The sequence below is a fragment of the Sorghum bicolor genome, chromosome 1 (genome assembly GCF_000003195.3).
Source record: "Sorghum bicolor cultivar BTx623 chromosome 1, Sorghum_bicolor_NCBIv3, whole genome shotgun sequence".
Classification (NCBI taxonomy): Eukaryota; Viridiplantae; Streptophyta; class Magnoliopsida; order Poales; family Poaceae; genus Sorghum; species Sorghum bicolor.
Window position 1 is genome coordinate 20,045,260 of NC_012870.2, and position 12,920 is coordinate 20,058,179.

At 42.9% G+C, this 12,920-nt stretch overlaps 3 protein-coding genes across 4 annotated transcripts; 2 read left to right on the top strand and 1 right to left on the bottom strand.

Moving 5' to 3' along the window:
• Positions 1,106-6,925, top strand: LOC8070472. 2 transcript variants are annotated; one of them, XM_002464430.2, is made up of 7 exons: positions 1,109-1,854; positions 2,766-3,152; positions 4,674-4,808; positions 4,884-4,926; positions 5,276-5,338; positions 5,507-5,621; positions 6,391-6,925. In XM_002464430.2, the coding sequence occupies exons 1-7, from the start codon at positions 1,520-1,522 to the stop codon at positions 6,531-6,533; spliced, it is 1,221 nt and encodes a 406-aa protein (XP_002464475.1). In that variant the 5' UTR covers positions 1,109-1,519; the 3' UTR covers positions 6,534-6,925. The 2 variants fall into 2 exon arrangements, with proteins under 2 accessions (XP_021307058.1, XP_002464475.1); XM_021451383.1 differs by lacking the exon at positions 5,276-5,338 and having other exon boundaries at positions 1,106-1,854.
• On the top strand, positions 7,881-10,451 carry LOC8070473. Its single transcript, XM_002464431.2, has 3 exons — positions 7,881-8,041; positions 8,153-8,269; positions 9,980-10,451. The coding sequence occupies exons 1-3, from the start codon at positions 8,021-8,023 to the stop codon at positions 10,091-10,093; spliced, it is 252 nt and encodes an 83-aa protein (XP_002464476.2). The 5' UTR covers positions 7,881-8,020; the 3' UTR covers positions 10,094-10,451.
• Positions 10,208-12,163, bottom strand: LOC8070474. The gene has a single exon (XM_021451628.1). The coding sequence runs from the start codon at positions 11,741-11,743 to the stop codon at positions 11,237-11,239; it is 507 nt and encodes a 168-aa protein (XP_021307303.1). The 5' UTR covers positions 11,744-12,163; the 3' UTR covers positions 10,208-11,236.

A 12,920-nucleotide genomic window follows, 5' to 3' on the forward strand; every position in this document is an offset into this window, starting at 1 on the left:
AAAGATAGAGAACACATGAAAAAGAGGAAAAAAAAATATGTGGTGCAAACATGTGGAATTTAATATTGTTGTATGAGCTTTTCTAATTTGAGTTTGCTTCCCATCTTTTGCATGTAAGTGGATATAACAAATTTTAGATTTTTATGAACTACCAGCATGTGTTTTTTGAATTGGTTTCTATGTTTCCACCTAGTATGTGGTTTTCACCATATATTGTCTCTAAAAAATACGACGGAGAGAAGATTACTGGACAGCAAATATATCGTGGCCCAACACAAGATAGAACTGCACTTTGTAGTTTGTATGATGGAGTTTGTAAATGAGGTTTTAGCTTACACCGACTCTAGCTCCTTTAACAATGTAGCATGGAGCCAGAGCTGGAGAAAGCCGTGCCAAATGAATCCTAAAACTACGTTACTATGTTAAGCTCACCTTGCAGATCTACTGATCACATGCTTGGAGGCTGGCTCCTTAAGTACTCCTTCCGTTTTAAATTATAAGTTATTCTCACTCTTCTAGATATATTATTATATATATATATATATATATATATATATATATATATATATATATATATATATATATATATATATATATATATATATATATATATATATATATATATGCTATGTTTAAATATACGATAAAAAATATATATCTTGAAAAATTACAACAACTTATAATTTGGGTTGGAAGCAGTATATTATATAAGAAATTAAAAATAAAAATGTTTTTTTTCTCAACTGTTTAAAATACTTGGCCTCAGGCCTTGTTTAATTCATCTTAAAACCCAAGAACTTTTCAAGATTCCCCGTCACATTGAATCTTACGGCATATATATGGAGCACTAAATATAGATAAAATAAATAACTAACTACATAGTTTATCTATAATTTGTAAGATGAATCTTTTAAGCTTAATTAATCTATATAGTTGGACAATAATTATTAAATAAAAACAAAAATAATACGGTATGCAAAAAAAAAAATCACATGACGAACTAAACAAAGGCCTCAGCCCACTCAGCTACATTTTTTGCCCGCAGCCGCCTGCATCTACTACTCTCAGTGTGCCACACTCACCAGTCACCAGAGACACAGGTCCCGCCTTCTCTCGTCTCTCCACAGATGCCAACGGGGGAATATTATAACGGCAACTTTCCATACTCGTTCGACTACGACCTGCTACTCCTTGACATACGGGTCCCATAGTGTTAAAGCCCCACAGATCAGTGACCTATCTTCCCCAGCAAAGCCCTCGTCCTTATCCCCAATCCCCACGGCAGCGTCCCATCCCACCCGTCCCCATCTGATCTGCCCGTCGGCGTAGGCCCCCACCGCGCCTCCTTCCCCTCGCCGTGGCGAAACCGAGCAGCCAGTAGCAGCAGGAGTAGGTGCTCCGTGCCCCGCTCTCCAACACCAAAAAGTGGAACCCCCTCACGCCCACGCGAGGTGGTCGACGGAGAGCCGCAAAGGAGGAGGAGGAGGAGGAGGAGGTGTCGGGATCCGGCGGGCCGCCCATGTCGAGCGGCGCGGACGGATCCGATCCCAGCACGGGCCTTGGCCCGGGGACGATCCCAGAGCTGCCGGACCGTGAGCCGCCTCTGCTGCAGGCGCCGTCGCCGGCGCCGCAGCAGGAGGCGGTGGTGCCGCAGACCGAGGCGCCGGTGCCAGTGGTAACCATCGTGATCTCGCGGCCAGGGGAGGAGGTTCAGACGCCCGATGCAAAGGTTGGCTCCCCGGCGTGCTCCCCGCAGGCCGGTGACGGCAAGGCTACGGCCACCTCGGCTTCGTTGACCGCTTCGGCGGCCGAGCTAGGAAGGTCTGACAGCTTCGACGACTACGAGCAATGCAGGTATTCAGTCGGTGTGGTGCTCAGTCCATTTTAGTGAATTGCGACTTGGGACGGGGACGAGGGTGTGTTCTGCTTGGGAGTGTTCCAATTTTGTATGGTACCTAGTTAGGTTTAGCGGTTGTGCGCTTTATCCATCCTTGAATGAATTACCTGCGATAGCTTTGGGTAATTAGGTGATCCCTGTCTTGGGGGGTTGCTTGCTCATGCCGTGAAGTGATTGTAGGTGGATGAACGAACTCTCTTTTATGATGTAGTGATTCATTTCTTGGTCGCCAAGTTGGGTGAACGTTGTTCATCACATATAACATGCGAGCAATAAGTTTGTGCACATGTTCATTGTCAGTTTATCTGCATCTTTGTTAGTATTGACTTTGCCAGTGCTTGTGATTTAGATTCCATATATTAGTGTAGTTAGGCTGTCATGGAGTGCAAATCGGACGACAAAGCATTCCTGGTAATTGTGATATCTTAGGGTCTCGAAGGTCTTTAGGAGTTGATGAGGAGGTAGGTTATGCTTCCCAATGCAGCTTGAGTTGACCTTTAATGTAGAAGCAAAGGATATCCGGAATGATTTAAGCTTACAGCAACTTCGTGCTCAAGTTTGCTGATGGCAAGATCTTCTGCGTGTAGAATTATTATAGATTAGGACTTCATAAATTCAATAATTTGATGAATATATACAGTATTTACTTCTTGGCTACGAAAGGCTAACTGGCAGCTAGGAGGCTGCAGGTGAAAAACAATATGATAAAGCATGCTGGGAAGTGATAATCAACTTCTGGCTGAGCGTTTCTTGTACCACAAATGGGCTGTGAGCATGGACTGCACCACTGATTTGCCATGTATTGATGTTCCTCTGTTGATCTTTTTGAAATACTTGATGCAAGTAATAACACATCCAATCTGTTCAGAGCCGCAAAGGAGGAGGTGAAAGGATCCGGCGGGCTGCCTGTGTCGAGCGGCACGGACGGATCAGATCCCAGCATGGGCCTTGACCCAGGAATGATCCCAGAGCCGCCAGACTGTGAGCCGCCTCTGCTACAGGCTCCGTTACCAGCGCCGCAGCAGGAGGTGGTGGCATCGCAGGCCAAGGCGCTGGTGCCAGCGGTCACCATTGTGATCTCGCGGCCAGGGGTGGAGGTTCAGATGCCCGATGCAAAGGGTGGCTCCCCGGCGTGCTCCCCGCAGGCCAGTGATGGCAAGGCTACGGCCACCTCGGTTTCCTTGACTGCTTCGGCGGCCGTGAAGGAGGCCGAGTTGGCAAGGTCCGACAGCTTCGATGACTACGAGCAATGCAGGTATTCAGTTGGTGTGGGTTTCCCTGTGCGTAAGCTCAGGCCGTTTTAGTGAATTGCGAATCGGGATGGGGACGAGGGTGTGTTCTGCTTGGGAGTGTTCCAATTTTGTATGGGTACCTAGTTAGGTTTAGTGGTTGCACGTTTATCCATCCATGAATTACCTGCGATAGCTTTGGGTGATCCCTGAGTTGGGGCTTTGCTTGCTCATGCAGTGAAGTGATTGTAGGTGTATGAACGAACTTGCTTTTATGATGTAGTGATTCATTTCTTGGAGTCACCCTAGCACATGGATCATGTCAACTGGACCGATTATCCTAGCTGCCTTTTTCTGTCTGTGATTACACCAATGGATTTTTTTTTCCTGCAGTTGGGTGAATCTTGTTCATCACATATAACATGCGAGCAATAAGTTTGGGAACATTTTCATTGTCAGTTTATTTATATCTTTGTTTGTGTTGATTGACTTTGCCTATGCTTGTGATCTAGAGCCCATATACTAGTGTAGTTAGGCTGTCATGGAGTGCAAATGGGACTACAAAGCATTCCTGGTAATTATGACATCTTAGGGCATTTAGGCGTTTATGACTATGAGAAGGTAGGTTAGGCTTCCCAATGCAGTTGAGTTGACCTTAAATGTAGAAGCAAAGGATAGCTTACAGCAATTTCGTGCTCAAGTTTGCTGATGGCAAGATCTTTTGCGTGTAGAATTATTATAGATTAGGACTTCATAGATTCAATAATTCGATGAATATATATGGTATTTACTTCTTGGCTATGAAAGGCTAACTGGCAGCTAGGAGGCTGCATGTGAAAAACAATATGATAAAGCATGCTGGAAAGTCTGTGAGCATGGACTGCACTATTGATTTGCCATGTATTGATGTTCTTGTGTTGATCTTTTTGATATACTCGATGCTAGTAATAACACATCCAATCTGTTTTCTCCTGGCTCTTTGACATTTTTAAATATTGAAGGCAGCACTGTGTTTTGGATCATTGGATATTCTAGTTTCTTATGATCTACTGATATGAACGGTTACCTTTAGGAGCTTAATTTTCCCAATATAAGCACCTGGAATCAAATATTGGTCATTTGTTTGACAGGAGTAATACTCGTACTCTTAATAAGCCAGGTCCCAGTTAAGGTACCTGGGGACCAAGTGGTTATCCTTGTTTTGGAAGAACAATGTAGAATTCATTGACCTTGATGGTACTGTTTTAAGTTAATAATGACAGTATGACACCATTTCTCTTAACAGAAATACTTTTTTGTACTGTTAGACATCGCAATACCCTCGCATAGTTCGATTCAGTCATGTAAAACACACATCTAGAGGCCCTTCTGTAAATAATGCCATCCCGTAGTTAGATTCAGTCATGTAAAAGTAAAACACACATCTAGAGGCCCTTCAGTACATACTGGCATTTTCTTTACCTTCAAATTTTTATATATTGCTGACTCTTGCCACTTGTTACCTTATTTTTTCTTCTGGAGGATGAATACCTTTTTAACTTCTGCAGAGTTTGTCAACAGAAGACAGAAGAACCTCTAGTTGACCTTGGATGCAGATGTCGTGGTGATCTTGCAAAAGCACATCGCACATGCATTGATGTTTGGTTTCGTACTAGAGGTTCAAACAAGTGTGAGATATGCCAGTAAGTGTTCTACATAAATGGTTCTTGACTGTTGCTTCAAATTACTTTGCCATACTGATTTTCCTTACTATACAGGCAGGTTGCTGTCAATATCCCCCCTCCAGAGACGCAAGCAAGTGTATGTTTACTATTTTGCACTTTATATCTTTCAATCTGTATTGGATCATTTGGAGAATGTATGCTTATTGTTCATATGTATATCCATTGTCGTTTATGCTCTAACTAAGAAACTGGTCTATGTTTATGTTTAGCCAAATTAAGCTACTTGTTGTCAGTTCGTATCTATTTGTAGTTTTGAGGACACCTTATTAAATATAACAACTTCAATTGGCTTTGCTCTGGAAGACTTCTGTTCCACAATTACATAAATGAAGGCCATCCTGAAATTTGAGGAGGCACAGTATTGATAAAAGTACACGTCGAATTCCTCTTTCTACTTGTGAAATTTACTTGTTTTCATTCAACAGACAAGTTATTGGGTTTGGAGGGTTGATTCGACTTATGGAAGGGGACGAGGAGGACGTGAAAGGGTATTTTTATCACTGGATATGATAAATAAGAAACAAATGCACTAACTTGACTCTTTATATCAAAAAATGATTACTGATCATGTAACCATGTGCAAGTTTTCTTTTTTGTTGAACCTGTATTTTTTCATTCTGCTTCATATTTTATCTTGTTTCTGTTTTTGTGTGTAGGGATGGTTTAGCCCACTTTGGGTTGCATTTGCAATTTTGATTGGTGGTCTCTTATTGGATGTGCTGATATCTGTTTCTCTCGGTGTTTCCGCGCTCCCTGTCAATATAATAATTGGTACGTAACAATGTTTTCTTCTATCATATTCTATTATCCTTACAGTTCTGTCTTTTAACCTTTTGTTAAATTCAAAAAAGGCAAAGGAAGGCATGACATGAATTAGCTTCGCCGTACCTAACCTTACAGTTTGTCCTTTGGCAATAAATGATTGACTACTCTCCTCTTGTATAAGCAAAATGGTCAACCTAAGATTATTAGATTGACAAATAGGAGTTAGGAACTACACTTTTCATATAAAAGCAAAATTACAAGTCACTGGACGAAACTAAGTTTCATCTGATGTTCTTGCTAATACTCTTTCCTAGTGTCATTTCATTTTATATTATCATTGTTTTCACAAAATGACCGACTTAGTAATTATATTTTGCGACGGTCATCGTCTTGAAGTCTTGGGCTTAGTTTTTGGATCACACGAAATCTACTGGTTTTCAGGTGTAGACAAGCAACTCAGTAAATAAAGCAAATAAATAAAGCACTAGAATAACGGGCTCTTGAAACAGCCATTTCTATTTTCTTTGAGATTGAACGGGTAGTGATTATGTACCTATCAGCATTGAACTCATTGACAGTTGGAAATTTTGTTAGATTATGTGGCATCAGGAAGGGTAATGTATCTGAAATATGCCACATTAGGTTTATTAGCAATCAATATGTTTTTTTATGCTTCATACTTTTGTTTCTACTAATTTTCCATTGATTCACTTGAAAGACGCTTTGCATAGTGAATATTGTTCATTGAATAACCTGACCATTGTGATGTTTGCAGGCGTTCTTATAGTTCTGGGATTGGGCACCGCCCTTCGTCTAGCTCTTGAGTGCTGTCAGGAATGGGGCTCAAGGAGGAACGCGAGCAACATGCCGAGGCTGGAGAACATACCGCCGACTGGGTACCACCCTGCAGTAGTATAATCCTTATGGGACTTGTAAATAGCGTAGGAACATCTAAGCTCGTGCTGCCCTGTGATGATATTCTCGCAATTAGCTTTAGCTCACACGTTGCTCGTTAATGTCGAGCTCAAATTCAAAGCTTGTTGATTGCGATCGAGTTCATACTCTACTAGTCCACTCCAAATTGTAAATACAGAGTTACTGATACTCAGTGTTCACGGGCTAGTGTTGATGCCAAACTGGCAGCACCTTAATTGGATGCTGTCCGGCAATCATTCAGCACGACAGCGCTAGGTTTCTTCTTCCTTGTACGGTTTGCTCTGACAAATCGGAGGTTGTGCTTCATCTTATTTGTGGTTTGTGATTATAGGCAATTGTTAAGGCCATTTGAGCCAATGCTGTTTTCATGCGTTTATGCACTGAGTTGGGTTGGATATAGCATTTTTATATGAACTAATTTGCTGATACCTATGGCGATTACGTACAACCATAAATTTTACACTTACCTTCGAATTCTTGACAATCCTCTTAGGAAGCCTTGATTACACTAATATGGTAAAAAGAATGGAGCTACCATTACAAAAAAAAATGGAGACATTTCTTTTCATTTTCTTTCTGACAGGTAACAGATAAGGATAAGGACCTTTTGTTTTTTATTAAAGAAAACCGTGTTGTATTTTATTTATCCGTAGAATGAGATACTCCCTCAGCTTTAAATTATATTTTACTTTCATGCTATTCTAAAGCAAACTGTATTAACTTTGATAACATTTAAAAAAACATATTATATTTTTAAGTTTAAATAAATGTAGTATTAAAATATATTTCATATAAAATTTAGTGAAAGCAATTCAATGTTGTATATATTGATGTATTTATATAAACATATTCAAATGTAAAGAATTCTAATTTAGAACAAACTAGAGTGCACTTTAAAATTTGGAACGAAGGGAGCACATTGTGCATTCATCACAGCGGCATTCTGAGTAAGGCCTTGTTTAGATTCAAAAAGTTTTTGGATTTTGACACTGCAACACTTTCATTTTTATTTGATAAACATTATCCAATCATGAAGTAACTAAGCTTAAAAGATTCGCCTCGCGATTTACAGACAAATTGTATAATTAGTTTTAATTTTTATCTATATTTAATGCTCTATATATGTGTCGTAATATTCGATGCGATGGGAAATCTTGAAATTTTTTTGGTTTTTGAGTGAGCTAAACAAGACCTAAAAGAGAATAACATCGAGGTCCTTGTAAGCATTAGGAAACCAGATGAGGAGCTGGGCCACCTCTACCGGAGCTCCATTCCACTTCAGCCCAGCCCACAAAACCACCACAAATGGCCCATGGACATCATTCTCGGAGCCTACCAAGTACCAACCACGTCACCGCCGGGCATATCGCGCAGCGGCCAGCGCCGTGGAAACCGTAGACGGAGGACAAGGGAAAGAAAGCCTGCCGCCCCAATCTCGTGTCCCGCCGGCGGCCACCACCATCACCGCCATGATCAGCATCCTCGCGCAGGTAACCCACCTTAGGCCCTCTAACCACTCGAGAATTCGACGGGGTCATGCTTGATTGTTGTGGCTGATTCGGTTCGTTTCCTCGTGGCTTGGCCTCCGGATCTGCGCGCAGGAGCGCCTCCTTGGGTTCGCCCTGGGCTCCGTCTCCATGGGCGGCTTCGTCCTCCACCAGCGCCGCGCCATCTACCGCTCAATCGCTGAAGCCGACGGGTCGCCCTACTTCTACCAGGTCAGCATCTGGTTGCTTCCTCCGAACATACAGCCCAGCAGCTGTCTGCTTTCTGAACTATTGTGGTGATTCATGGCCTAATTTTCCATAGAAGCTGTGCACGACAAACTTCTAGTAGCCATCAGAAAATGATCAATTTTTTTTTATGACGTGACCTTTTGCCTCTCCCTAGCTTGACAATAGGCAAAGTATAATCTCTGCAGCTTCCATTCCTTGGGGCTAGTTAGCTTGAAGATCCTCTTGGCCTTTTTATGATGTTAGTGCAATAAAAATAGTCCTTCAGCAAGGCAGACATTGCAAACCCAACTTATAATAGAAAGTACTCCCTCTTTTCATTTTGTACAGTATTTTGATTGAAATTTTTTAACTTCCTAAGTTTTGACCATCAATTAATCAAATTATATGCAATTTTTAGTGTATAAAAGTTATATCACTATTTTTTTTGTTTCGTAGTACTTTTATGCTATTGATTTTGTAAAGTACTGAAATATAAAATCTTGAAACCATTAAAAATAAGCGTAGGTGGCCAGAATGTCCTCCAGCGGGGTGTTGTGATTCAGCTCCTGCTGAATGAACGCAACCCACTCCGGATCCTGGTCATAAAAGCTGATATAGAAGTTTTTAGCCCTTCTAAATGAGCTAGAGCCTGTCAGTTTTGAACCTCCGGCATGTTCGGTTGGTGGTGGGTGTGCGGGTGGCATAGGGAAATACGCTCCCCTTTTCTAGCTTTACAGGGCAGGAATTTGTTCTATCTTAGCCCCAGATTATTGGGGGACAATATACTATATGATTTTATCAAATCAAAATAGGCCTTATAAAAATCAATTGAGGAATGTTAACATAAGCTAAGCTCAGGGACAAGGGAAGAAAGGAACACTGAAATGTGCACACCTTTGTTCCCTCCTTAGTTTTGTTGTATTTTTTTCCTGAATTAAGTGTTGTCTAGATTGATGTTTCTGTTGCTGCTTTACTAAAAGGGATTAGAATTTAGTGTGGTGCTCCCTCTGGTCCAGTTTGTAAGGCGAAGCCGAACGTCACACAGTTTCCCAAATTACACTTAGACCATTCATTTATTTTATATTATATATTTTATGATCGTAAACTTATGATGATTAGATAGTTCATTTGATTATAAATCTAACCATATCAAGTTTATATTATAATAGTTAAAAACTGTTGGTAAAAAATTTTGATCAAAGATTGTGAAGTTTGAATCATGATATGGGTGTACACCTTATAAACTGGACTGGAGGGAGTATCTGGTAATAATGGCACTAAATTTAATATTACTAGAAACCTCCAAGTTAGAAAATATCAAATTCTGCTTTAGAAATCTTGGAGCTTTTGAGATTAATGTCTGTATGTTCCCAAACCAGTGACATCACAAGATACAAAGAACAAAACCTCAAAAGAATTATTTGAATCCAAAACTACTGCTTGAACACTTCTATGACTTGTGCATTTTCTCTTATCAGAGGTTTAGACACATCCCACTTAGTAAAGCGTTATCTCATTTTTGTCTAAGGAGGAACCATGGCAAGTTATTCAATTTCAACTTATATGATACCCCTTATGATACCCCAGCAGCTGTGACAACAAATCAAAACTGGAATGTTCCAAAGTTTTACTTATCTTAAACAAAATACATGTGTCAGCTTTCTTTCTCTTGATGAATCTATCCTCAGTGTCAAAATCTTTCCTGTTGGACAGCCTGGTGAAATTGCCAGTCGAAGAAGCTCAACTGAACTGGCTCATGTATGGAACAAGGCAGTGGACGAGACCCTTGGTCGACTTGTTGTGTACCTTAGCTCTCGTGGATGGTGATTCAAGCACCATGTTGACCATGGCAACTGAGGAAGCACAGACTCTTTTTTCAAGCCACTGATGTGCTGAAACGTCCTGATGTGCTCATATTTCTCTGTACCCGGATTGAACATGTTTTGTTTTTTTTAAAGAAAAGAGACCCGCAATGACCGATTTATCTCGAACTGAGCTGATTCTACCGCACGCTTCGCTGAACAGTTGGATGTTACTTCAAGCCCAATGTTCTAGCTCTGTGAAAGGCAGGATTCTCCTAACTATTTTAGATATATGTATTGGTAATAAAGAATGTATGTTCTCTGCTGACTTTGCAACACTCCAATGGAAACTATGACCATTCTCTAATGGTCAGTTACCTATCCATCCCCCATCACCCTCAGTGTCACTTCTGGTCTTCCATCGTTCCATCTCTGACTCAGGTTTCGGGTTGCCATTGATGATACCTATATATATATAATCTCAATCGCCAACTCAGTTTTATTCATGATTCAGTTGCATCACCCGAAGCAGCTGTATTCTATGAAAAATCTAATGGTGCTAATTTCACACCATAAATCTTAGCATGTTTTTTTAGAAATTCAATTAAAGTTTAAAAGTTTGACTTAGACAACTCCAGGAATTGATTCTTTTAGAGAGACAGGGAGTATTGAAAAAGAGAATGAAGAGAAAGGCCAGTGTGAGGTACGTTGGCCTGTGCATTGGGAGAGACCAGAAGCGATTCTAGCCTGGACGGTGGGTGTGTGTTGGTCTGTGCAACATGATGGACTCTAAGCTCGAGGAAGGTAAACGGTGCCGCTGCTGCTCATGGTTCTGAACCTAGGAGCCACGAGACGAGAGAAGTGACTCGATTACGGGCACGAAATCTAAAGTATAAAAATACATTGTACATTAATTTACACTGGTTGTTTGTACGATGTATTGAAAATGTGATGGCTAAACTGCAGTATGAACAGCAGCTAATTTCGCAGTCTCAACAAATGCCATTTCCGCAGTTCGCACAGGCAAGGAGGCTTCAACTTCAAACAGCACCTTGCATTCCATATTTATACAAACAGCCCGGCCCAACTATCTGGGCCCACCTAAAGCTACCACACACACCCACACTCACACGTAGCAAACCAGTCCGCGGGCCCTGAAGCAACTAAACTACGCGGTCGACTTGGGCGCGCCCGCGCCCGCGGCCGCGCCACCGTGCGCCGCCACGACCCGGCGCCGCACAACGGCGTACGCCACGCCGACAGCCACCAGCGCGGCTGCTGCAGCGCCGACGAACACGCCTGTCACCGTGTGGTTGTGGTGCTTGTGCGTCTCCACGGGCGCCACGGCCGCCCCTTCTTCCTGGTCGGCCTTCGCTACGCCCGCCGACGATGTTCCTCTGACCGCGGACTCCCTCAGCTGCTGCTGTCCGCGAGGCGCGAGCGCCGGCGCCGGCGCGACGCCGTGACGAGCTGCTCGACGGGTGCGCGCGCTGCTGGGGTGGAAGAAGTCGTAGGCAGCCGGCGACAGAGCGAGCGGGCTCTCGAAGGGGAGACCGTGCGGGTGCGCCGCGGTCGGCCTCTCCTTCTCCTCGCCGCGGCCGCCGACGGGTAGAAGCACAAGAGCGATCACCGCCACCGCCAACGGCGCCGCCATTGCGGTGATCTTTTTAGCCATGGCTCGAATTGCACCTTCGGTTGATCGAGCTGGAGCTTGATCTTGTTGCTGGTCACATAAGTTCGCACGCTGGCCCGAGTGTGATCGAGCTTGAATTCTTTGCGCTTATATAGAGGGCGTAGCCGTAAGCAAACAGAGGTACGGGTCCGTGAGGCTTTGCTTCTACTTCAATTCTTGTAGTGGCAAGCGAAAGGGGAGCAGAATGATGGCAAGGTGTGAAGAGATGGCATGATGTATTTTTACAGGAGCTTTTAGCCTCCAGGTGCAGTGGCAGTGCAGAAGATATCCATATGGAGGGGGTGAGACAGCGAGAGTGAGACACATCCTTAATCAGTCTTGTTTATTCTACTTCATAAAATAAAAACTTGCTTATTCAGACTAGTTAAGGGATCAATCATAGTCATTCTGAGCATGCCTTTTAAGCAACTTTTGGTTGCCTTTATGTTCGCTTTCAGGCTATTAATGATGGAAGCATTCTTTGCCACAGAGGGAATGAGCAAAGAAGAGTCCTTTGTAATCTTTGGCTTGCCGTAATTGTGATTGAGTCGAATTCCTAACATATAGTATTGGTGAAGACGTGCAGTTATGCAGTATTTGTTTGAAATTGTGATTAGTTATGATTAGAAGTAACTCTTGATTGGTAAAAGGGCTAATCTGTTGACAACAACCAAATAACCACACAGTAGTAAATTACTCAACGAACAAAACTAGCAGGCACCAATGCAGATTAGTCTCAGCAAGTAGCTAGAAAGAGGTTCTGTTAATTGTATACGCCAGCCCTGAACTGAATGATCCACTCCAGCTGCTTTTACGATCCAGGCCCCAATTTGCACTAGATAAACCATCCAAGGCCCAGAAAAGCCCAGGCAGCACCTGCAGGGATGCAGCAGAGGGCATGATTTTTTTACCTCCCCCTCCTTGGCCCATCCAGCCATACCTGCCTCACCCAACACACCATGCATGATTGCTGCCTGCGCAGCAACGCAGGAGCACCGCCGTCTGCCGTGCCAAAACCCATCGATTCGAAGAGCGGCCGCCACCGCCGCTGCCTCGAGCAATTGAACAGGCGTGGCATGCAGCCATGCCCCACGTTACGTCGCCTTTACTCCTCCATCTTTTCCACGTCACGCAGGGGCCCGGGGCGCGTCCCGGGACATTGCAAATTTGCAGCGTAGAA

Coding starts and splice junctions, on each gene's coding strand:
- LOC8070472 (XM_002464430.2), top strand. CDS start 1,520: ATGTCGAGCGGCGCGGACGGATCCGATCCCAGCACGGGCCTTGGCCCG. Junction 1,855..2,765: donor GACGACTACGAGCAATGCAG/GTATTCAGTCGG, acceptor CAATCTGTTCAG/AGCCGCAAAGGAGGAGGTGA. Junction 4,809..4,883: donor AACAAGTGTGAGATATGCCA/GTAAGTGTTCTA, acceptor CTTACTATACAG/GCAGGTTGCTGTCAATATCC.
- LOC8070473 (XM_002464431.2), top strand. CDS start 8,021: ATGATCAGCATCCTCGCGCAG. Junction 8,042..8,152: donor TGATCAGCATCCTCGCGCAG/GTAACCCACCTT, acceptor ATCTGCGCGCAG/GAGCGCCTCCTTGGGTTCGC. Junction 8,270..9,979: donor GGTCGCCCTACTTCTACCAG/GTCAGCATCTGG, acceptor CCTGTTGGACAG/CCTGGTGAAATTGCCAGTCG.
- LOC8070474 (XM_021451628.1), bottom strand. CDS start 11,743: ATGGCTAAAAAGATCACCGCAATGGCGGCGCCGTTGGCGGTGGCGGTG.